Source organism: Erythrolamprus reginae, chromosome 1 (genome assembly GCF_031021105.1).
Source record: "Erythrolamprus reginae isolate rEryReg1 chromosome 1, rEryReg1.hap1, whole genome shotgun sequence".
In the NCBI taxonomy this organism is placed as follows: domain Eukaryota; kingdom Metazoa; phylum Chordata; class Lepidosauria; order Squamata; family Dipsadidae; genus Erythrolamprus; species Erythrolamprus reginae.
The window spans coordinates 25,476,112-25,502,256 of NC_091950.1; the positions used below are offsets into that span (position 1 = coordinate 25,476,112).

The 26,145-nt window shown below is 41.8% G+C and overlaps 1 protein-coding gene across 5 annotated transcripts in view; it reads left to right on the forward strand.

The window, feature by feature from the left end:
* The window catches only part of ANO8 (anoctamin 8), a 104,136-nt gene that overhangs the window by 24,931 nt on the left and 53,060 nt on the right, over positions 1-26,145 (forward strand). For 4 of the 5 annotated variants that reach the window (XM_070747540.1, XM_070747550.1, XM_070747512.1 and 1 more), the window contains exons 3-4: positions 19,566-19,698; positions 20,693-20,831. In XM_070747540.1, the coding sequence (XP_070603641.1) occupies positions 19,566-19,698; positions 20,693-20,831 (272 nt within the window). Of the gene's footprint in view, positions 1-14,557; positions 14,648-19,565; positions 19,699-20,692; positions 20,832-26,145 lie in introns of all 5 variants that reach the window. The other variant, XM_070747531.1, reaches the window with a different exon arrangement.

Consider the following 26,145-nt stretch of genomic DNA (forward strand, 5'->3'; position numbering starts at 1 on the left):
TCCAGACCCTAACAGCCTCCAGGCACCGGCACATCACTTCCACTGCTTCACTGACTGGACAAGGGGTGGAGATGTAAATCTGGGTATCATCTGCATATTGATGATACCTCACCCCATGCCCTTGGATGATCTCACCCAGTGGTTTCATGTAGATATTAAACAACAACAACAGCAATAATAAAGAATTGCAGCCCAACCTAATAATTAGCATTTGTAAATTACAGTTTAATTAATTTACCTATCCTATCTAAAAACTGCATTACTCAAACATCCAAGTTTACCTCCAAGTTTAAACTTGCCACCTCCAAGTTTATATCCAAGTTTATATTTGAGGAGACAACTGGGAGGGTGGGGGAGCCTAGCCACAGTTCTCTCAGCTGTGTAAACTCATAAGAGCTGGGGCGGCGCAGTGGTTAGAGTGCAGCACTGCAGGCTACTTCAGCTAACTGCTAGCTGTAGTTCAGCAGTTCAAATCTCACCACTGGCTCAAGGTTGACTCAGCCTTCCATCCTTCTGAGGTGGGAAAATAAAGACCCAGATTATTGGGGGCAATATGCTGGTTCTGTAAACCCCACTTCGAGAGGGCTGTAAAAGCACAATGAAGCTGTATATAAGTCTAAATGCTATTCCTGATGGAGGATTAGAACTCCCAGTCTCCTGGTTTCTAGGTCACCTTAACCCAGAGGTCTTCAGTCTTGGTAATTTTAGTACTTATGGACTTCAATTCCCAGAATAGCTGGCTGGAGAATTCTGGAAGTTGAAGTTCCCAAGTATTAAAAGTTTCCAAGTTTGGGGACCCCTGCCTTAACCACTTCCAAAACTGACTCAGTTGAGGGGATGAATAGAGCTAAACCAATTTAGTTTAAAAACCAGAGATACTGTAACCTTATTTTTACACTACAGTGGAGCCCCGACATAAGAGCTGCTCTACTTAAGAGCAACTCGAGATAAGAGCTGGGAGGGGAGAGATATTTTTGTTCTACTTACAAGCCCAAATTCGAGATACAAGCGCCAAGGAGCTGTCTCCTGAAGCCAAACGCTAACTTCCGCGTTCGGCTTCAGGAGACAGCTGCGAAGCGGCGCGCGTGTTTTAAAAGGTTGCAGCCGGCCTGGGGGGCTCGGGGGGGGGGGGCTTGCAGCTTTCTTTCTTGCTCTTTTTCTTTCTCTCTTTTACCTTCCCTTCCTCTATTTCTTCTTTTCTTTCTCCTTCCCACCTTCTTCCCTCCCTCCCTCCCTTCACTCATTCCTCTCTTACTCTCCCCTTTCATAAGTTTCCTTGCTTCCTTCCTCTGTTCCTGTCCCTTCCCCCTTTCTTTCTTTCTTTCTTTCTTTCTTTCTTGCTCTTTTTCTTTCTCTCTTTTACCTTCCCTTCCTCTATTTCTTCTTTTCTTTCTCCTTCCCACCTTCTTCCCTCCCTCCCTCCCTTCACTCATTCCTCTCTTACTCTCCCCTTTCATAAGTTTCCTTGCCTCCTTCCTCTGTTCCTGTCCCTTCCCTCTTTCCTTCCTTCCTTCCCACCCTCCGTCCATTCATTCACCCATTCCTCTCTTGATCGCTTAAAGCCGGTCCCTGGTGCAAAAAGGGTTGGGGACCTCTGTCCTACAGGATTGGGTGGCAGAGAAGTTGAACACATGTAAATTTAAAAGTTTAAGAAAGTTTACAAGTTAAGTGAAAGAAACTTCATTATTCATTTATATGTACATGTACATTTCTTCATTAAAAACATGTCTTTCTGCATAATTTAGATTAACTTTGTGAGTTTTTTGAGGGCTGGAACCAATTAAAATTATTTACATTAATTCCTATGGGGAAAAGTCGTTCGAGATAAGAGCTGCTCGACTTAAGAGCCCAGGTCCGGAACAAATTAAACTCGTATCTCGAGGTACCACTGTATTTTAAATATATTTGTACCTAGTAGTTATATTGTATTAGACAGTGATTATTAACAATATAAAGATAAACTCCTTCTTTCCTCTTCTACCATTTCTTTTCTTTTCTTCATAGTTCATTTCAAGCCATAATTTTAAAATTTTTATATATTTTTAAATGTTCTAGATGTGTTTTTACTTATTATCTTATAATTGATATATTTAAGTATTTTATAAATAATGATATAGTTAGTTTTGTTTTTTTACTTATTATAAATATAAAGACGACTTCTACTTTGAGAGGACCGATTGTTGCTCCACTAAATGTTACATGTAATGTATGTTTTGTCTCTTTGCAATTTAATAAAAATATTTTTTTAAAAAAAAAACAGTTTCTAATGTAGATTAGAAACCATATTACCAGTATGTGCAAACCAGACACGATTAATTTGAGGAAGCATGGATAAAACAGACCATGACCTAGCATGACAGGTGAACTCAGCCAGGGCATCAGAAGTTGGGGTGTTGGGGGGGGGTTGCCTCCTTGTATTAGCAGAAGGAATAAAATCAAATATGTGCTTGAAAGGTGATACCAACCCAGGAGCGATGCCAAATGGTAATGGAATAGAGAGGTGCAGGAAAGGTTGGGGAAGGAGCACTTCTGCACTTAAGCTTTTGAATCACTGCCAGCAAGGAGGCATTCGCAAACAGATATCACTTGGGAGAAAGAAGCTTGCATCACCCCACGGCATTCAGTACGTGGCTAAAAACTAATGACTAATTGCATTTGTGCACCTCTTCAGCCACCATTGCAAAGCATGGTCTGTTACGACATTTAAGGATGTTCTGTGGGAGTAATAATTCACCCACAAGTCCAGAGGGACCCCAAAGTTCTCATAACAGATGAATTAGTGTCAGGCACCCCAAACCAAGAAAGACATGTGGTGATTCTTCCAAGCAATTAGGAATCAAATCTCATTGGTTGTCTTACACATGAGGGACTCAAAATAGAGGTGACTTTTAGTCCAAGGGTTCTGGTCCAACCATTCTCAAGCAGAAGACGCTGCAATTTTTATTTGTTTCTTTGTTTGTTTGTTTGGTCCAATACACAATAATAAACAATGAAGGTTATTGAGGACATATACAAGTAGAATGTATCTAAGTATTGTATTGTATCAATCTGAGTATTGTATTGGCAGTTCTGTGTTAGCAAAAACTTCAGAAGAGAAGGATTTAGGGGTAGTGATTTCTGACAGTCTCAAAATGGGTGAACAGTGCAGTCAGGCGGTAGGGAAAGCAAGTAGGATGCTTGGCTGCATAGCTAGAGGTATAACAAGCAGGAAGAGGAAGATTATGATCCCGCTATATAGAGTGCTGGTGAGACCACATTTGGAATACTGTGTTCAGTTCTGGAGACCTCACCTACAAAAAGATATTGACAAAATTGAACGGGTCCAAAGACGGGCTACAAGAATGATGGAAGGTCTTAAGCATAAAACATATCAGGAAAGACTTAATGAACTCAATCTGTATAGTCTGGAGGACAGAAGGAAAATGGGGGACATGATCGGAACATTTAAATATGTTAAAGGGTTAAATAAGGTCCAGGAGGGAAGTGTTTTTAATAGGAAAGTGAACACAAGAACAAGGGGACACAATCTGAAGTTAGTTGGGGAAAAGATCAAAAGCAACATGAGAAAATATTATTTTACTGAAAGGGTAGTAGATCCTTGGAACAAACTTCCAGCAGACGTGGTAGATAAATCCATAGTAACTGAATTTAAACATGCCTGGGATAAACATCCATCCATCCTAAGATAAAATACAGACAATAGTATAAGGGCAGACTAGATGGACCATGAGGTCTTTTTTTGCCGTCAGACTTCTATTTTTCTAAGAGAGTATAGAAGAGAAAATATAGGAGTAAAATATAACTAGAGAGAATAGCAGACAAGATATAAGAGATAGAAAATGGATAGAAGGGATAGAAGAGAAGATATACGGTATGAGATATAGAAGAGACTACAGGACAGGGGACAGTAGGCACTCTGGTGCACTTATGTAATTTGAGGCAAGAGGCTGTCCATTCTCTTATTTATTTATTTTTATTTATTTATTTAATTGGATTTATATATTTAAAACCTCCAGTGTTGGAGCACCCACAATTAATTGTTAATTGTTAACTCTGTCCACTGGTTAATTGTTTTCACTGTTAGAAAATCTCTCCTTAATTCCGGGTTGCTTCTTTCCATTTCTTCTTTCCACATTCATTGTTTCTTGTCTTGTTTTCCAGAGCTTTGGAAAATCAATTCTCTCCTTGATTAGTTTCCAACTTTTTGGGGGGGGGGGGGGTGTCTTCCTTTCTGGTGCTTTGGAAAATAAATAATCTCCTTGATTAGTTTCTGTTGTGTATACTCCCTTGCAGATTGAGGAATGTTCAGACTCAGAGGAGGAGAAGGGTGATTTAGAGATCATAAATTTATTTATTTATTTATTCAATTTTTATGCCGCCCTTCTCCTTAGGCTCAGGGCGGCTTACAACATGATAGCAATAGCACTTTTTAACAGAGCCAGCATATTGCCCCCACAATCCGGGTCCTCATTTTACCCACCTCGGAAGGATGGAAGGCTGAGTCAACCTTGAGCCGGTGATCAGATTTGAACCGCTGACCTTCAGATCTACAGTCAGCTTCAGTGGCCTGCAGTACAGCACTCTACCTGCTGTGCCACTCCGGCTCTTTTTCCCAGATTTAGCCACAGAGGGCACGGTTAGTGAAGATCACAGAGCTAATGACATACACGAGTTCAGATGTATCAAATGGGGAAGTTGAGAGATGGAGAGATGCTCATTTTAGACACTTTCAGAGAAGCTTAGAAGAAAGAGGGAGGAGATATTAGAGTGAGGAATTAATTAATCAATTACTTCATGTCCGGATGTGAAACGGAAGAAGAGCTGATTTCGTCAATCTTGTTGTTCCACGACAAGCTCAGGAGTGTAAGCTAATCATTGTGTGATTTATCTGCCTGCTTTTATGACTTCTGGCTAGCCCTGATTAGCCCATAAATTTTAGAATGACTTGTGGAATGTTTTTATGTTACTCCCAAGCTAATCTACTTAATTGCTAAGGATAGAGATGAGGGAAGAAAAACACTGCGTGCAATGTTGGTGTATTTCAGAAGGGAACAAAGAAAAATAAAGAAGTTGTGTTTTACTATGAGATGCTTTGAGCAATCATTTATTCCAATTATTATCTGCATGAGTTTCCATCCATTGTTTCTTGTCTTGCCTTCTGGTGCTTTGGGAAATAAATTGACCTCTTTTTTTGTGGCAACCTCTCAAATATTGGAACACTGTATCAGCCCTAAACCTTCTTTTCTCTAGACTAGCCATGCCCAGTTCTCTGCTATTGCTCTTCATATTTTATTTATTTATTTATTTTGTCCAATACATAATACACATTGAAGAGAAAGATATGTAATAATATAAGTAAAGAAAAGAATAGAAGAAAAGATATAAAAGTATAGGTGAACATATTTGAAAGGAAGAAAAGATAAATGAGATAAGGAGAGACAATTGGACAGGCGACGGAAGGCACACTGGTGCACTTATGCACGCCCCTTACTGACCTCTAAGGAACCTGGAGAGGTCAATCGTGGATAGTCTACGGGAAAAATGTTGGGGGTTAGGGGTTGACACTACTGAGTCAGGTAATGAGTTCCACGCTTTGACAACTTGGTTACTGAACTCATATTTTTTTCAGTCAAGTTTGGAGCGGTTAATATTAAGTTTGAATCTGTTGCGTGCTCTTGTGTTGTTGCGGTTGAAGCTGAAGTAGTCATTGACAGGTAGAACGTTGCAGCATATGATCTTGTGGGCAATACTTAGATCGTGTTCTAGGCGACGTAGTTCTAAGCTTTCTAGACCTAGGATTGATATGTTTTATTCTCCAAAGTGTTGACATCTGTTTTTGTAATGTGGTACAAAAACTGGATGCAATGTTCCAGGTATGGTCTTACTTTACTTTATAAACAGGTACTAATTCTAATAGAGGGGACATGCGGTGGGTCAGTGGCTAAGACGCTGAGCTTGTCGATCAGAAAGGTCGGCAGTTTAGCGGTTGGAATCCCTAGCACCGCGTAACGGAGTGAGCTCCCGTTACTTGCCCCAGCTTCTGCCAACCTAGCAGTTTGAAAGCGCGTAAAAAAATGCAAGTAGAAAAATAGGGACCACCTTGGCGGGAAGGTAACAATATTCCGTGCGCCTTTGGCGTTTAGTCATGCCAGCCACATGACCATGGAAACATCTTCGAAAAGCTTTGAACAATAAACATCTTTGAAAATAAAAATAGATGAGATAAATAATTATTCTGAAAGCAATGTAGAAGAATTAGAAATATGATTGTAGAACCCGGTTGACAAAAAGAGATAGGGAGGCAGCATTAGATAATTACCGCTTTTTCCTCCCTAAAAGAGGCTGGTAATTAGGGTGCGTCTAATGAGGTGCTAACAATATTCCCAGCTCTTACTGGCTTGCAAGCTCTTTGATTGTTACTCTCTGCAAAGAAGAATGTTTTCCAAGCCCTAAGTCTTTGCAGGGTTTTTTCCATTGCTCTACTTGCTCAGATTGTTTCCTTCCAGGTGCTAATGATGTTCCCAGCTCTTACTGGCTTGCAAGCTCTTTCATTGTTACTGTCTCAGAATAAAGTTTTTTTAAAGCCCTTAACCAGGGGATAAAATAATGTGCTGAAGCTGACTAGACTAAAGACACTAGTCCAGTGAATACCTGGTAAGCAGATTCTTTTCCCTAGTTTCCTCTTCAAAAACTAAGGTCTTATATTCCGATGCGTCTTATACTCCGAAAAATATGGTATGCAACGCGGACTTAGAGGAGTTTAAGGTTTAAGAACATGAAGGTTAGAATTGGAGAATATTTGTGTAATGTTTTTTCTTTTTTTTTTCTTTTCTTTTTCTCTTTTTTTAAATTAAAACTAGTTTCTTTTAAATAACATAATTTTTCCTTTATATAAAAATTTCATGCTTATTAGCTTAGTTATTCGACAGATGGAGTAAATAATGTTGAAATGAGTTAAGGATAATTTATTAACTTTCAACGTAAGATTTAAGCATGGATGGCATATGTGTTCCTATCTATGTACATTAAGCACTGATGGTATATGTGTTTTCATTTATGTATGTTTCTTAAGTTGGAGAAAAATAAAAATTTTATACTCAGGAAACATCTTTGGACAGTGCTGGCTCTTCAGCTTAGAAACGGAGATGAGCACTGCCCCCTAGAGCCAGGAACGACTAGCATGTATGTGCGAGGGAAACCTTTATTTTTACTAATTCTAATAGTTATAGTTTATTAGATTCGTATGCCACCCCTCTCCGAAGATTTTCTTTATTGTTCCACACCTATAGACAGAATTGTGGCAACTAAGTACAGTGGTACCTCTACTTACGAACTTTATTCGTTCTGTAACCAAGTTCTTAACTAGAAACATTTGTAAGAAGAAGCAATTTTTCCCACAGGAATCAATGTAAAACAAATACAGTGGTCCCCCGATCATTGCGAGGGTTCCGTTCCAGGACCCCTCGCAATGATCGGTTTTTCGCGAAGTAGCGCTGCGGAAGTAAAAACACCATCTGCGCATGCGCAGATGGTGTTTTTACTTCCGCAGCGCTAGCGAGGAGCCGAAGATTGGGGTTCCTGGGAAGGGGACTCAGCTGGGAAGCGGCGCTGGGGTTTCCCCACCGCCCACGCAAACTCCTCGCTGCCGCTTGCCCGCCCTTCGCCCGCCCACGCCGCTCGCTCGCGCCGCTTCCCAGCTGAGTCCTGAAGCCAATTCGCTTCAGGACTCAGCTGGGAAGCGGCGCGAGCGAACGGCGTGGGCGGGCGAAGGGCGGGCGAGCCGTGGGCGTGCAGGCAGGCAGGCGGCGGACAAGCCGTTCGCTCGCGCCGCTCACTCGCGCCGCTTCCCAGCTGAGTCCTGAAGCCAATTTGCTTCAGGACTCAGCTGGGAAGCGGCGCGAGCGAACGGCGTGGGCGGGCGAAGGGCGGGCGAGCGGCAGCGAGGAGTTTGCGTGGGCGGTGGGGAAACTCCTCGCTGATGCCCGCCGCTCGCCCTCCCGCCAGCAAGAGGGGGAAGACCCAGGGAAGCTGCCCAGCAGCTGATCTGCCCGGCGCCATCTACGCATGTGTGGCCATAGAAAAAGGGCGCGCATGCGCAGATGGTGTTTTGACTTCCGGGTTGAAAAATCGCCATATAGCCGTTCGCAATGATCGGGATCGCGATACCTGGGGGATCACTGTAATGTATGCGATTGGGGAAACCACAGGGAGGGTAGAGGCCCTGTTTCCTCCCAGGAGATTCCTAGAGAGGCCCCACAGAGGCTTCTCCCCGCCTTTTCTGGTCCTGTTTCCTCCCGGGAGATTCCTAGAGAGGCCCCACAGAGGCTTCTCCCTGCCTTTTCCGGCCCTGTTTCCTCCCAGGAGATTCCTAGAGAGGCCCCACAGAGGATTCTCCCTGCCTTTTCCAGTTACAGTTTCGGAGGCTCGGGTTTGTAAGTGGAAAATAGTTTTTGAGAAGAGACAAAAAAATCTTGAACACCCGGTTCTTATCTAAAAAAGTTTGTAAGTAGAGGCGTTCTTAGGTAGAGGTATCACTGTATTCTACTAGCTGCATCAGGCATATACTTTGAGCTATTAGGGAGGAATTGTCTTCACTCTCTTTCTCTCATACTCAATATCTGGAAGGAGCTGCCTTTTATTCCTATGGAATGCCCTCCTGGGAATGCAGCCCACTACATCCCGTCACAATCAATGCTGTTGTTGGATGGTTTTGTTCCAGCAAGGGCTTCACTGTCCAATTTGCAAGCTTTGACCTATGTCTTCAACGCTGCACGGCCTCCAATCCTTCTAGCTGTTAATTTGCTAATGGGAAAATTGAAGCATCTTCTCTGTTTGATATCAATGCATATGTATGAACATTAAGGCATCTTGCAGTAGGCATCCAGCTGTTTTACATAAGTTTTGCTGCAGACGCATATTTCAGTCACAGCAATAACCTACTGAAAGTCAGGGCTTTGCTAATGTGTCCTTAACTTAAAAACTGATGGCACTTGGTTTTTTCAGCCAGCAAAATAAAGAATGCAGCACCTAGCAAATAGAGAGGCAATTCAACAAATTATGATTGAGGAACATGATACAGTCAGCGGAAAAAAGAATAAGGGTGCAATTCGCATTTCCTTGTAGGGATGTGGATATAACATGGATTATTTACCGTGAGTTAAATCACCTCTAACCTTCATGCTATTTAGGGAAAATATCACGCAGGCATGAGTCTGTGTGTGACATTTGTTGGGTGGATAGCTCTTGTGTATCTCAGTTGCAAGATTTTAGCTGAAGATCAGGAAAAAATTCTTGATCCAAGTGCTTTGTTATTGGAATAAATTACCTAGAGCAAGACTGTCAAACTCAATTTCATTGAAGGTTACATCAGGGTTGTATTTACCCTCGAAGGGGGGGGGGGAGAGAACAGGGATCAGATCAGTGTCACGCATATTGGGGTCATCTGTGATGGCCCAGGTGGGGTTGGGGCAGTGCTTCTCAATTATTTTCTGTTATGCCCACCCACCCACTGTTGTGGTTGGCTCTCGCCCAGCTCTTGCCCCAAGGAATATGGAGGTAGATGCAGGGGAAACATCAACATGTCATAGGCCTGTTTTATTGCCGACAGAGTCAGGTAGTGCAGTTTCCTCGGACAAAGAAGAAGGTGGGGGTGACTTGGAAGAGGTGGGCTTGGCACACAGCCCAGGAAGCCAATCTCCATTATCTTCGGTTGATTCGGATGAGGAAGTGTTAGACCCACGCAGGCGCAGAATTATGCATAGAAGAGACCAATTGCAGAAATATTACAGGAGATAAGAGAGGCTACCTGTGTTTGGGTGGGGCTCCAGTAATTAGAGCTGCTGATATAAATAGCAGCGTGTTAGTTTGGCTGTTGTGGAAGATTATCTGATCGTTGTTCTTCAGGACTGTGCCTTGCTGTTTCCGGACTTTGTTGATTTTTCACGACTTTGAAACCAAAGCAGAGCAAAGTGTGTGTGTTTCACTTTGTGGAAGAAGAAGGGCTGTGACGTTTCTTCACAGCTGCTAGCTAAGTACTTAAAGACTGATTAAGGGGATTGTACAGCCTACAAAGTTGTTTTGGGACGAGTGCTCTTTGCAATACAAAAAGGGTGCTTTGTTTCTTTTGAATTTTTGTGATAAAGAATATTGTTTTTGAACTTTGAAGTGTGTGTGTCTGAAATTTGTACCCTTGAATTTTTGGGAGACTCATACCATAGAGCCAGGCAGAACACCCACCCACCCCTAAACTCTCTACCAGGACAGTTATTTGCAATATTTGGCACATTTTCACTGAAAAAACTCAAGCAATTGGGGTGTAATCTGTTTAAGTGACCCCTTAATTTGTATGCTGCCCTGAGTTATTGGAGAAGGGCAGCAGACAAATCTAATTAATAATAACAACAACAACAACAACAATAATAATAATAATAATAATAATTTGGCTACATGCTGTCCACTGCCAACATTTTTAGCCACAGTAAACACATCGGTCTTTCCTCGTCTCCCACCATAGTCACAGCGAAACCAACCACTACATACTCTTCGTCATATTTCCTCATCTTAGCTTTTGGGAGACTTACGTTTGTCTCATTATCTCCGTCTCTCTCCTCCTCTCTTTTCATCCCTGTTCAATATTTTTCCAAGTTGCCTCTTAAGGGTTTGTTATCTGCACTTCCTATCTCCTGCTCTGTGCTGTGTGCTATTGTTTGGTGCAAAAAGCCCCTACTCCTTGCGGCAAAAAAAAGCACATTCCCCAGAGTCACACGCCCCCCCCCCCCCGGCATCGCTCTGCTCCCCCCCCCCACAGGGGGAATCGCCCCACTATTTGAGAAACACTGGGTTGGGGCAGTGAAGGACTGCTCGTCTTTGGCGCAACTGGTGCGCCCTCTGAGGCCGTTGTGGGGGCGCATGTGCCCATCAGCATGAGATTTGGCCTCTGCACATGTGCAGCAAGTGAAATTTTGTGTGAGGATGCACGCACCTCAGATTATGTCCCCTTGTTCTTGTGTTTACTTTCCTATTAAAAACACTTCCCTCCTGAACCTTATTTAACCCTTTAACATATTTAAATGTTTCAATAATGTCCCCACTTTCCCTTCTGTCCTCCAGACTATACAGATTGAGTTCATTAAGTCTTTCCTGATTCAGTGTATAAGATGCACCCATGTTTTCACCCTCTTTTGGGGGTAAAATGGTGCAACTTATACTCCAAAAATATGGTAGTTTTGGTAATGAAATAAGAGAGCACCAAACTTCCAGCATGGAAACATAGAAACATAGAAGACTGACGGCAGAAAAGGACCTCATGGTCCATCTAGTCTGCCCTTATACTATTTTCTGTATTTTATCTTAGGATGGATATATGTTTATCCCAGGCATGTTTAAATTCAGTTACTGTGGATTTATCTACCACGTCTGCTGGAAGTTTGTTCCAAGGATCTACTACTCTTTCAGTAAAATAATATTTCCTCATGTTGCTTTTGATCTTTCCCCCAACTAACTTCAGATTGTGTCCCCTTGTTCTTGTGTTCACTTTCCTATTAAAAACACTTCCCTCCTGAACCTTATTTAACCCTTTAACATATTTAAATGTTTTGATCATGTCCCCCCTTTTCCTTCTGTCCTCCAGACTATACAGACTGAGTTCATGAAGTCTTTCCTGATACGTTTTATGCTTAAGACCTTCCACCATTCTTGTAGCCCGTCTTTGGACCCGTTCAATTTTGTCAATATCTTTTTGTAGGTGAAGTCTCCAGAACTGGACACAGTATTCCAAATGTGGCATCTTTCACTTTATAGTGTGTTGGATTCATCTGGGCCTAGAGAGAATTCTTCATGCATTCACTCACAGAGGATGTCCTATTTATTCATTGATCAAATTTATATGGTTACCCATCTCACACAAAGTGAGCCTGAGCAGCATCTGCTCGCAATGAAACCAACAATTACAGGTGTCAGCGTTCCAAATAACATCAGAGAAATACATCAGTCCCCAAACCTTGGCCTTCTTCCAAGTTCCAATTTATTAACAAAGCCATGTTGCTTACGAACTGCAGACAACCCGATACTAACTTTTCTTACAGTTCTCCACCCAGGTTAAGATTCATCCCTCATCCCCACAACCACGCTCCGAATCTTCGGAGAGGGGTGGCATACAAGTCTAATAAATTATTAATTATCAATTATTATCAATTTTTTAAAATAATAATAATAATTATTATTATTAAAAAATAATAATAATAATAATAATAATAATTATTATTATTTTAAAGATTTTATTTAACATACAAACATTTAAACACCATACAAACAATATTAAACATTAACAATTTATATGTATACAAAGTTTATCTTGTACAATTCTATTTACTATGCATGTTTTAAAATTTCCACCCAGTTGTATAATTTCTCCCACACTCTGTAATAGTCCTTATTTTGCTGGTTTTGTATCTCATATGTTAATTTGCTAAATTTGGCGCAGTCTAATATTTTTTTAATCACCATTTCTTCGTTTGGGGTCTTTTCTTGCTTCCATACTTGTGCAAATGCTAATCTTGCAGCTGTGAGTATATGATTTATTAAGTAATAATTTTCTTTACTATGTTTGCCTCTAATTATTCCTAATACCACTTCGATTCTCTCAATGTCCTCAATCCTCCCCTGCACTTCTGGCTGGCACTGAACAAAGGATGACCTTGAATCTCTGGAAAGAATTTGTTGTGGCTAGTATTTTCCCGCTCATGCACCAACCCCTCCCCAATTCCCACAGTGCTATCCTACTTGTGGCAGTCTCTAACTCAAAATTATGGCTTTGGCTTGACAACAGGTTTTAATTATGATCACAGCTGGGTCCAGAGCTGTTGCTGACCAAAGTGGTTGTGAAGTGACTGTCCTTCGTTTTATGATCTTTTTGCAACAAGCAATTATTAACTGCAGTTGTTAAGTGAATTATCCAGTCATTAAGTGTGCCTCCTTCCCCCATTTACTTTGATGGCAGGTCACAAGTGGCAATCACACAACTTCGAGATGCTGTAACAGTTGTAAATACATGTTAGTTACCAAGCAACCAAATTTTGATAACATGACAGTGGGGATACTGCAATGCTTGTAAGTAACTTTTTTCAGTGCGGCTGTCAGGGTTCCAAGTAATACACCCATAGCAAACAGAATTCTGCGGCAAGCAGGTTTCTCAAAGTACAGCTTTATTGGATATATCATTTTGATACAGACTGGTGAAAACTGACTCTAAAGGTTTCTGCGGATTTCACCTAATTCAATAGTTTTCAACCTTTAGGGGTCGAACAACCGTTTCACAGGGGTCCCATAAGACTTTGGGGAAAAACAAATTCCCCATGGTGTTATAATATTGTTTTTTATCGTTGTTGTGAGCTGCCCCGAGTCTTCGGAGAGGGGTGGCATACAAATCTAATAAATTATTATTATTATTATTATTATTATTATTATTATTATTATTATTATTATTAAAGCTTCTATTCTTGCACCTTGGAACATAATGTTACAATCTGACCAATCAGTCATGTACAGTGGGAGTATCCCTCTGACCTTCCTGCCAATCAGCTTAAAGCTCTGTTGGTAGAATTGGCGCTAGACTTATGGTTGGGGGTCACCGCAACATGAGGAACTGTATTAAGGGGTCGCAGCATTAGAAAGGTGCCTGATTTAATTTAATTATGCCTAATTAAAAGTAAAATGCCCCCCTTTCCCAAACAGTCACATGGTCCAATTAAGGTGCTGCCCCATTGTTTGGAAACACTCCTCTTTCAGTCACCTGTGGCAATGACCTTGGTTCCCAGGAGAAAGTATTTTGTTTTGGCTACAAAATCTCAGCTGTCTATATTCCCTACCCCTCAGCACCATTGAGGCACCATTGTGAAGCCTCCAAAATGGCCGCAGTCAGGCCATTTTCAGACTTGACAATTATTCTAACTTTGAACAGTTGCTAAACAAATTCTTGTAATTTGAGGACTACCCATAAAATATACCAAGGCTGTTTACCAGTGGGTTGCTACCGGTTTGGATGAACCGTCCAAACTGGGAGGAACCCATCTCGGACTACACCAGATTAAAATGGATTTTAGTGATGTGTGTTCTATTGTGCTGCAAGATCAGAATTCATTTCTTATGATTAGATTGAAACAAGAACTTCATGGTATAGTTTATTTAACCAAAATGTGTGAGCACAGCAATTCTTGTTTCATTATACTGATTTAGAATGTTATTAGAATCAGTCCAGAGTGTCAGTTTTCCTAGATTATATTGTACAATCATATTGCTTGATTTATGGGGCCCAGATCTGCAGGTCAGCGGTTCAAATCTCATCACCGGCTCAAGGTTGACTCAGCCTTCCATTCTTCCGAGGTGGGTAAAATGAGGACCCAGATTGTGGGGGCAATATGCTGGCTCTGTTAAAAAGTGCTATTGCTAACATGCTGTAAGCCGCCCTGAGTCTAAGGAGAAGGGCGGCACAAAAATGAAATAAATAAATAAAAATCAAATAAATAAATTTTCCTGTTTTTCCCCTGCATTTTTCTCATAGTTCAGAAAATCAGAAAATCCATTAAGTAGAGAACGATGGAATATCTTTACAATGACATGACTGACAGCATGAACTGCTGGCTATTTAAAAGTACATATCTCACTCCTAACATTATTTTATGCTCATTAATGACCTTAATCTTCTCTATATTTGTTTGTTTGTTTGTTTGTTTATTTATTTATTTATTTATTTATTTATGCCGCCCCTCTCCGTAGACTCGGGGCGGCTCACAACAATAACAAGAACAATGTAAGAACAAATCTAATAATTTAAAAAACCCCATTATTAAAAGCAAACACACACACAAACATTCCAGTTATTCATATTAATAACTGGCCTTCTCTAAAATAAGCCTGCAATCATCTCAGCTATGCTCATAACAAGATCATATGTGGTCCAGCAATTAATTAATTGGATTTAAATAGCATCATAGGCACATGATAGTTAGAAACTTCAAAAGAGACAGAAAGAGACAAAGTTGTGCCAGAGAATTGGAGTAAAAACAAATGTGTCAAAGTATAGTAAAGTATCCCCCCCCCTTTTTACTATTATCAGAGCATCAGAAAAGGTTGTGCGGGTTTTAAACAGCAGCAATAGGAGGCAGTAAATGGAATGATTCATGGAACTTATTTCCACTGTCTGGGAAAATAATACTTTGTTCTTTATTGGGTTGCACCCACTCAGCATCACTACATCTACATACTTTGGGAATGAGCCTAAAACCATTTTCACAATTGGCCTACCAATCCTATTAGATTTATATTCTGGCATTCCTCCCAGAACTCAAAAAAGTTGATGTGCCTACATCTCTCTCCAGTAGTGAAGGAAAGTAGAGAAGGGAACAAGAGGATCAGCCATATTGGATTTAATTTTCACTAACAGAGATGAAATGATAGAAGGTGTTGAGCTACAGGAACCTTGGGGGCAAGTGATCTTGCAATATTGGAATTCAACATTATGCAAACAAATTGATCAATTAATAATTCAGGCATTAGTCAAGCATTGTTTAACTTGAGATAACTTTAGTTGGGGGAAACAGTAGTAGATCCTTGGAACAAACTTCCAGCAGACGTGGTTGGTAAATCCACAGTAACTGAATTTAAACATGCCTGGGATAAACATATATCCATTGTAAGATAAAATACATGAAATAGTACAAGGGCAGACTAGATGGACCATGAGGTCTTTTTCTGCCGTCAGTCTTCTATGTTTCTAGATTACATTATTATTTGACTTTTATTAATCTGATATTTTACTGTTTTGCTTGATCATATTAAGAACAGAAGTTAATATAGGAAAGATAGTGGTAAGTGAATACCTGTCTGCACTAGACAAGTTCAAAGTACCAGGACCAGGTGGATTATAACCCAAGGTTCTGAAGGAACTGGCAGACGAGATCTCAGAACCACTGAACTATATCTTTCAAAGATCCTGGAGCACTGGAGAATTGCCAGAGGACTGGAAAAGAGCTTTCCCATCTTCAAAAAAAAGGGGGGGGAAATAGATCCAGGAAACTATAGATCTATCAGTCTGACCCCAATACCAGGAAAGATTCTGGAAAAAATAATCAAGCAAAAAATAAATGAGCACCTCGGTGTGTTAGTGCTACTGTCGTGAGGCAGAGGTAGGTGGAACGGCTCCACGGGCCCTGCAATGGCTTACCTCAGGGCCCCTCCAGCCAGGCCACCCACGCCCCAACACCTGCCTCGCGGTGGCAGCACCAGCAGCCATGTCCAGCAGGAGGCTGCATGGCCACCGGCCCACTTCTTCTATTTGGTTGTGGCTACAGCAGGAGGCTGAGCGACATGCCATGAGGCGAGGCAGAGGTTGGAGCTGCCTCACGCATCCTGCACCTGTTTACCTCAGGAGCCTCACAGCCAGGCCATCCTTGCCCCAACACCTGCCTCGCCTTGTGGCTGCGGCACCGACACTCAGTTGCGGCCACAAGTATTCAGAAGAAGTGGGCCAGCGGCCACGTGGCCTGGACATGGCTGTTGGTGCTGCCACTGTGAGGCAGTTGTCAGGGCGTGGATGGCCTTTCTGAGGGGGCCCTGAGTTAGCTGGTGTGGGGCGCATGGGGCAGATCCACTCCTCCAGCTTGCTTTGCCTCACCTTGTGTCAATGGCGCTGGAAGCAACCAGATGGAATAGGCAGTTGTCTGGCTGTGCAGGCTCTTAAGTGGGGCTTATTTTGGGGGTAGGGCTTATTTATTATTTATTTGTTTGTCTGTTTGTTTAAATATTTATTTATTTTATTTTATTTATTTTATTTTATTTATTTTATTTTATTTATTTATTTTATTTATTTTATTTATTTTATTTATTTTATTTATTTTATTTATTTTATTTATTTTATTTATTTTATTTATTTTATTTATTTTATTTATTTTATTTATTTTATTTATTTTATTTATTTTATTTATTTTATTTATTTTATTTATTTTATTTATTTTATTTATTTTATTTATTTTATTTATTTTATTTATTTTATTTTATTTTATTTTATTTTATTTTATTTTATTTTATTTATTTATTTATTTGAAGGACTCAGGGCAGCTTAAAACAAAATATAAAAATACAGTTAACAATAAAAAGAAGTCCAATATAAATTAAAACAATAACCCCAGTAAAACCTCACAACTCAGCAATCCAATCAACACAACATACCATTCAATACAATTTGGCCATGAAAGATGTACAATTCATGGCTCCCAGGCCCTGCTGGCAAAGCCAGATCTTTGTAGCCTTTCGGAAGTCCAACAGTGTGGGAGAAGTATGGACATTGGGGGGAGGAGTTCGTTCCATAGAGCCGGGGTGGCCACAGAGAAGGCCCTTCCCTCCCTGGCAACCTGCATTGCTTAATCGGTGGGACCCAGAGAAGGCCAACCCTGTGCGATCTTATTGGTTTCTGGGAGGTATGCGGCAGGATATTATATTAAGTGCACACGTAAAAATCATGCTAGTGTTAGGATAGGTCTTGTTTTCAGGGAAACAGTGCCACAGTCTTCACTGATTGCCACTTTGCTCCTTGGCTAATTGAAACCCCAGAAACATTTACAGTATATAAGAGAATCCCTGTAGTCAGCAACAGCTGCAAAATTAGATTACTGCGTCCAAACTGGAAAGATGGTGGACAGTCCATCAGCTTCAATTGTGACACCACTGTTTTACTGACTTTAATGCACAGACCCTTGGAAGTGGCTATCTACGGGAGATACCCATAGATAGTCACTTTTGGTTGACATCATGCTTGATGTCAACCAGGAAGAAGGTTCTCTGCATTGTTTTGGAAGTGGTTCAGATGTATATCCTGTTGAACACTGTTACATTCATCTCTGCGTTTAAGAATTTGTGACAGGGCTGCCACATGAACGGATGTCTGTTGATTAGGTTGCTTGTTTCTGACACGGAGGCACCATATCAGTATACCAAATTATGTGAAGGCCTGTGATTGCCACTCATAATCCCTTTTATTTTCTGTCTCTCGGGGGTGTTAGTCTAACCCAATGTCATACTGAGCATTATCTATGACACGGGACTGATTTAACCGGTGCCTCCTAATTATAGCCGAACTCTGATCCCCAGAAGGCCCAGCCAACATAGTTAATAATGAGGGGTCCTGGGTGTAGTAGGTTTCCAACTCTGTCCCAGAGCATTGGAACCATGAACGTGGGTGCTCGAGGTGTGTATTTATGTTTGAATAGAATAGAGTAGAATTTTATAGGCCGAGTGTGATTGGACACACAAGGAATTTGTCTTTGTGCACATGCTCTCAGGGTACATAAAAGAAATTACAGATTTGTCAAGAATCATGTGGTACAACACTTAATGAGTCCTCGAAGAGGGACGCCATATAAATCCGATAGGTAGGTAGGTATGTAGGTAGGTAGGTAGATAGATAGATAGATAGATAGATAGATAGATAGATAGATAGATAGATAGAGATAGATAAATAGATAGATAGATAGATAGATAGATAGATAGATAGATAGATAGATAGATAGATAAAATATCATCCATGTTCTGTCCCAGCACCAAGCCTCCAAAAAGCAGATGCAAACCACCAGATTAATTAATATAGGATTTTACTATATACAAGGAGTATTTGCAGTTAAAGTCTTTTAAAAAAGAAAGTAAAGTCTTATCAGCTGGCTAGCGCCCCAGGAAGAGATAATCATGACAATAATTACCAAGTTGAAGCAAGATTCAAAAGCAAAGTCATTCAGAAGTTGGCTGGAAGCACAGAGCTCCTCAGAAAACCAAGAATGTAAATCCCAGACCGAAAAAACAAGATCTAGAAATTAGATACTAGAATGAACCTACGTTGTTCTCTGCACCGAAGCATGGCGTGATTTACTCTTAAATACCCTGGGAGCGTGGCCCAGTAGTCACGAGTAAACCTCCTTCTGAGTAACCACTCATGCCTCCTAGAGGCCCTGCAAATCCTAGCATCCAGGACAGGCTCCTCCTCCTGAGTCACTCATCTCAGGAGGTGCAGAAGGCCCTGGTTGCTCTTCAGACTCCGACACCACGTCTTCTTCGCTGTCAGTCTCGGGACTGCCAGGAACACAGGACGCCTGTACCGCGCCTCCACTGTCTCTGAGTCTTCTGGGTCCATCACTAATTGTGCAGGATGCGAGCGAGGCACAACAGTCCGGATACATATAAGCGATCAAATTGTTTGCCATGGGTGCATGCAATGTGCAAATGAATGAATGAATGAATGACATTAACTTCCACCTGGAGGCAGTGTTCCCTCTAATTTTTTTTTGGGGTGGGCGGAAAAGTATAGTGTCTGAGCGGCAGTCCCTTCGGGACTGGGCGGCACTCTTTCCCTCTCACTCTTTCCCTCTCGGCTTCTGGGCAGGTTTGAAAAACTCTGAGTTGATGATGATTTTTAAGTGAGCCATTGCTCACTGCTCAGCTTAGAGGGAACTATGCCTGGAGGAAGATTGCAGGTATCGTGTTTGCAGAATTAGAAAGCTTGCATTTGTGTTTCATCCTCCCAGATACAACTGATGACCACACATTACTATGGCTGTTGAACCACATGCGTTTGGGAATCCCAGAGCTCATCATCCAGATTCGGCATCACAAACACACCCGGGTCTATGCATTCTTTGTGACAGCAACCTATGAAAGGTAAGTCCCCTTGGAGGTTGGCAAGAGGGATAGACGGGCAAGTTGGCAGGAGTAGATGGGCAGGAGAGATTTAGGCAGCCTAGTAATTTAACTACTGCTGGAGGAAGCACTATAAAGCTAGTCTAAAGCAGTCTATCTCAACCTTTGAGCATGCTGGCTGGAGAATTCTGGGAGTTGAATTTCAAATAGCCTAAAGTTGATAAAGTTGAGAACCACTGGTTTAAAGAGATAGAGCAAAACCATGAAAATGGATATACACTGCTCAAAAAAATAAATAAATAAAGGGAACACTTAAAACAACAGAATATAACTCCAAGTAAATCAAACGTCTGTGAAATCAAACTGCCCACTTAGGAAGCAACACTGATTGACAATCAATTTCACATGCTGTTGTGCACATTCAACTTTGTACAGAACAAAGTATTCAATGAGGATATTTTATTCATTCAGATCTAGGATGTGTTCTTTGAGTGTTGCCTTTATTTTTGTGAGCAGTGTATATGGATGGATGAGTGGATGGATGGATAGGTAGGTAGGTAGGTAGGTAGATAGATAGACAGACAGACAGGATAGATAGATAGATAGATAGATAGATAGATAGATAGATAGATAGATAGATAGATAGATAGATAGATAGATAGATAGATAGATAGATAGATAGATAGATTAGATTAGATAGATAGATATAGATGTAGGTAGATAGATAGATAGATAGATAGATAGATAGATAGATAGATAGATAGATAGATAGATAGATAGATTTCAAAGAGGTAAGTAAGGAAATAAGCTTTTGCCCTCCCCAGACTTTTTCTGAAAGCCTCTCAACCCTCTGTGCACCCCGTTTTTTGCAAAAACGACCCATTTTTCATTCTTCCACTTTCCCCCCCCAAAAAATGGGGTATACAAAGGGTCTGGGAAGTCCACGGAGTGTTCCTGAGAGTTGGGGGAAGGCAAAAAAAAATTCTCACTCTCCTGTTTTCCCTTCTCTTGGCAGTTTGCTCCGGGGGGCAGACGAGATCGGCTTGCGGAAGCCCGTGAAGGCTGAATTTGGGGGTGGAATGCGCAGTTTCTCCTGCGAGGAAGATTACATCTACGAGAACATAGAAAACGAGCTCTATTTTTTCACTTCTCAGGTGAGTCCTCTGGGGCAGGGAGGAAGAGGAGAAAAATAATCTCCTAGCACCAATGGTGTTAGCTAGTTTGGGTAATGAAGCATCCACAACAGTGGTGGCGAACCTATGGCACAGTTGCCACAGGTGGCACGTGGAGCCATATCTGCTGATACCTGAGCTGTTGCCCTAGCTCAGCTCCAACGTGCATGTGTGCCGGCCAGCTGATTTTTGGCTCGTCCAGAGGTTCTGGTAGGGCGTTTTTGGCTTCCAGAGAGCCTCCGGGGAGATACCCTGTTTCCCCGAAAATAAGACATACCCTGAAAGTAAGGCATGTCAGAGGTTTTGCAGAATTTGCTAATATAAGGCACCCCCCAAAAATAAGGCGTAGTCAAGTTTACATACGGTACGGTGGAAAAACATACGGTACCATTCAAAGCTGTTCATAGCGGTACCGTAATAATGTGGCGTCCCCTGCTGGCCCCTTCCATCGCTTTGTACCGTCCAGTACAGCAGACACAGTCTGCTGCTGTCTCACCGCCATTACAGTCTCCACTGCAGTGCGTAGACTGTAGTTCCTTTGGTGGACGGAAGCTGCAATAGCGGGAGTATACTGTTGTACCATATAAGTGCCGTTGTTTGTGTGTGTGGGTGCCATACTGACAGGTACCGTACCGTAATCAGTGTACCGTACGGTACACTTTCTTTGGGGGTGTCAGCTTTTCTGCCTGTGAATTTGTCTTATTTGAGAAATATAAGGCACCCCCTGAAAATAAGATGTAGCACAACTTTTGGAGCAAAAATTAATATAAGACAGTGTCTTATTTTCGGGGAAACACGGTAGGAGAGGGTGTTTTTACCCTCCCTCAGCTCCAGGGAAGCCTTTGGAGGCTGGGGAGGGAGAAACACAAGCCTACTGGGCCCACCAGAAGTTGGGAAACAGGCCGCTTCCGTCCTCCAGAGGGCCTCCGGGTAGTAGGGGAAGCTTTTTCACCTTGCCAAGGCATTGAATTATGGGTGTGGGCACTACACAGACACACAATAGTGTGCACACACGCTTTTTCAGCACCTGAGGAAAAAAAGGGTTGCCATCACTGGTCTAGAAACATAGAAGTCTGACGGCAGAAAAAGACCTCATGGTCCATCTAGTCTGCCCTTATACTATTTTCTGTATTTTATCTTAGGATGGATATATGTTTATCCCAGGCATGTTTAAATTCAGTTACTGTGGATTTACCAACCATGTCTGCTGGAAGTTTGTTCCAAGGATCTACTACTCTTTCAGTAAAATAATATTTTCTCATGTTGCTTTTGATCTTTCCTCCAACTAACTTCAGATTGTGTCCCCTTGTTCTTGTGTTCACTTTCCTATTAAAAACACTTCCCTCCTGAACCTTATTTAACCCTTTAACATACTTAAATGTTTCGATCATGTCCCCCCTTTTCCTTCTGTCCTCCAGACTATACAGATTGAGTTCATTAAGTCTTTCCTGATACGTTTTATGCTTAAGACCTTCCACTACAAGCTCAGAGACCGCCAAGGAACCCTCATGCCAACTCTGAGCTACAAATATTTGATTTTTGATTTTATTTTATTACATTTATATGCCGCCCATCTCCTCAGGGTGGCGAACAACAATAAAATATGATACAAAAGTTGAAACCCCGTAACAAAAACATTCATCTCACCATCATACAACAGTCGGACAGGAGCCAGGTGTCAATGCTCAACGGTCTTCCCAGGCCTGTCGGAAAAGCTGTGTTTTTAAGGACATTTCGGGAGGTCAGGAGAGTGGGGGCGGTACGAATCTCTGGGGGAAGCTGGTTCCAGAGTGCCGGAGCCACCACAGAGAAGGCTTTCCCCCATGGTCCCGCCAGCCAACATTGAGATCTGATTGGTCGCTGGGATGTGTGAGGCAGAAGATAGTCCAGTAAGTAATCTGGTCCTAAGCCATGTAGGTCTTTATAGGTAATAGCCAACACCTTGAGTTGCGCTCAGAGATCGACCGGAAGCCAGTGCCGCTCGTGGAGTGTTGGGAGTTACATGTGTGTATCTAGGTACAGGAAGAGGGAGATTGTGATCCCGCTATATACAGTGCTGGTGAGACCACATTTGGAATACTGTGTTCAGTTCTGGAGACCTCACTACAAAAATATATTGATAAAATTGAACGGGTCCAAAGACGGGCTACAAGAATGGTGGAAGGTCTTAAGCATAAAACGTATCAGGAAAAACTTAATGAACTCAATCTGTATAGTCTGGAGGACAGAAGGAAAAGGGGGGACATGATCAAAACATTTAAATATGTTAAAGGGTTAAATAAGGTTCAGGAGGGAAGTGTTTTTAATAGGAAAGTGAACCCAAGAACAAGGGGACACAATCTGAAGTTAGTTGGGGGAAAGATCAAAAGCAACATGAGAAAATATTATTTTACTGAAAGTAGTAGATCCTTGGAACAAACTTCGAGCAGACGTGGCTGGTAAATCCACAGTAGCTGAATTTAAACATGCCTAGGATAAACATATATCCACCCTAAGATAAAATACAAAAAATAGTATAAGGGCAGACTAGATGGACCATGAGGTCTTTTTCTGTCATCAATCTTCTATGTTTCTATGTTACACCCATGACAGCTTGCACGGCTGCGTTTCGGAGTGACTGAAGTCTCCGGACGCTCTTCAAGGGTAGCCCCATGTAGAGCGCATTGCAGTAATCAAGCCTCGAGGTGATGAGGCCGTGAGTGACTGTGAGTGGAGACCGTCACCCACGCCACCAAATATTCTCCTTTGGTTCTGGTTGCTGTTGGGTAGAAAAGCCATTGACTGCTAAGGACCTCTACAGACAATCCTGCTGGGTTGATCGAAATATTTGCTAGATCAGACAAACTCTGGTTTCCTCAAAGACTTATTACTTCAGTGCTCTCCAGAAACGAGGACACAGACCTCTCTGATCTGTCCCCAAGGAGCTGTTTTTTATTAATAGTTTGCCAGGGAGGCTCTGTAGAGTGCTTATAGCTAATGGCCCTCTGTTTCTTTTTCTGCCATGGGCTCCATTAAGACCCAGGGCTATCTGTTGCATTCATGTCCCCGAAGCTTTGGACGAGGCCAGCAGTGAAACCTAGATACACCTTTCCTACTGGTTCGGATTTGTGCGTTTTGCCATTGTTGTGTGTGCTTTTTCACCCTCTGTGCCTGCACAAAAGGCTTTGTGCGTGCTCAAAGGATTAAAAAAAAGAAAATGGCGACATCCGGCAGGTGGGCGGAGCCTCATGCTGCTGCCGCCTCTCACGGCGGGGGGGAAATTATTAAAGGTCTGTTAGGACCTTAAACTCCTTGGAGTCGATGGATAAAAGCCTTTAATTCATTTTAAACAAGATATCTTTATTTTAAAAACAGAAATAAACAAATAAAAGACTGTCTCGTGGGACAGCAATACATATACGTCTTACATCATGGAGGTTCATAGAGGTTAGGAAGAAGAAGGAGAGAAGAAGGAAGTGAGGTTGGCAGGATATTGTGACATAAGAGGAGGATCCAATAACACAAACTAGTTAACTGTTTCATTACTAAATGTCTCTGAGGGGCTGTCAATATACAGCGTGACACCGCCGCTACCAGTTCTCTGAATCACCGGCCGCTGCCGCTACCAGTACGCCAGAATCAGGCCGAACTGGTCCTCTACTCGCAACAGAATACCATACGCAACCAGACTTGAAATCCTAGGCTTAAAAAGCTTGGAGCTTTCTTGCCTTAAACACAACCAAGCATAGCCCATAAAATCATCTGCTACAACGTTCCTTCCTGTCAACGACTACTTCAGCTTCAATCACAACAATACACGAGCACAGAACAGATGCAAACTCAAAGTGAACCACTCCAAACTCAGCTGTAGAAAATATGACTTCAGCAACCCAGTTGTTAATGCATGGAACTCACTACCGGACTCTGTAGTTTCATCACCAAACCCTCAAACCTACCCTTAAACTATCCACTATTGACCTCACCCGATTCCTAAGAGGTCAGTAAGGGGCGTGCATAAGTGCATCAGCATGTCTACCGTCCCTGTCCTAGGTTTCTCTCTTATTACTACCAGTATCATGTATATAAACAGTGTTATTTCTTTGTATACTACCAATAAATAGTTGACAAAATAAATAAATATAATAATTTTTATTTAATTTTTTTAAGACAAGGCATCTGAAATCCCGATGAATACTGCTCACAAATTGCCATATTTATTGAAGGCAAAGAAGAAAGATCATATTGACAGGATTGTATTTGTGTAGTGTGAGATTCAATGGAATTCGGCAGAAACTAAATCAAATGTCATTCAAGGCTAAGAGTGCCTCATGGCTAGGCTTGTCATAATCCAGACTTCCGAAACTGGCAGCCTAATTAGCACAATATTTCAATTAGACTAATAGGCGAATTCACTCACTTTGCATTCATTGGATGTGTTTTGAACACAGTCTGCTGACTCATCCTCCTCTGTCTCTCCTTTCTTACCCCCACAATCTCCACTTTTGAATGTTTGCTTTCAACAAACTTTCTTCGGCCCTCTGGGATCCCATGGGAAGATCTTACTTAGCCCCTCTTTTTTTTGTTTTCATTTAGGGCAGGGGTTTCCAAAGTTGGCAACTTTAAGATTATGGACTTCAGCTCCCAGTATACCTCAACCAGCCATGGTAGCTAGGGAATTCCAGAAGTTGAAGTCCACAAGCCTTAAAAGTTGTCAACTTTGGGGAGCCCTGATTTAGGGCTTCCCCTTCTAACTCCTGATCTTTCCCATGCTGTGTACCAAAACTAGATCTGGGTTATAGGCAGGGAAGGCTTGCCGAGGCTGGCACAGGCACCCAGTGGGTGGGCACACGCCATTCAACACAAGATTTCGCTTCTGCGCATGCGCAGCAAGCGAAATCTTGTGGGAAGATGCTCACGTGAGTGATATTTTGGCATTTTTTACTGATATTTTTGCTTCTGCACATGCGCAGAAGCAAAAAAACAGCAAAACCCAGCGAAATCTCACGCGTATGAGCATCTTCACGTGAGATTTCGCTTGCTGCATGTTCTGTCTGGGTCACTCCGGAAGCTATGACCAACCCAAAAAGATAAGCCAGACACACCGGTTGAATCCAAACACAGTTTTATAATGGTAAAGAGAAAAGAAGCCAACAGAAAATGTCCTTACAGATCAGGAAAACACTGGAACTCCAAATAGATACACGAAGGCAATTGTTCATACAGAAACACAGGATCCTTGATGACAAACGAGGCTGTTGCTAACAGGCACAAACCTCCCACGGGTCTTCAAGACTGCTGGGCCACGAGCCAGGAACAA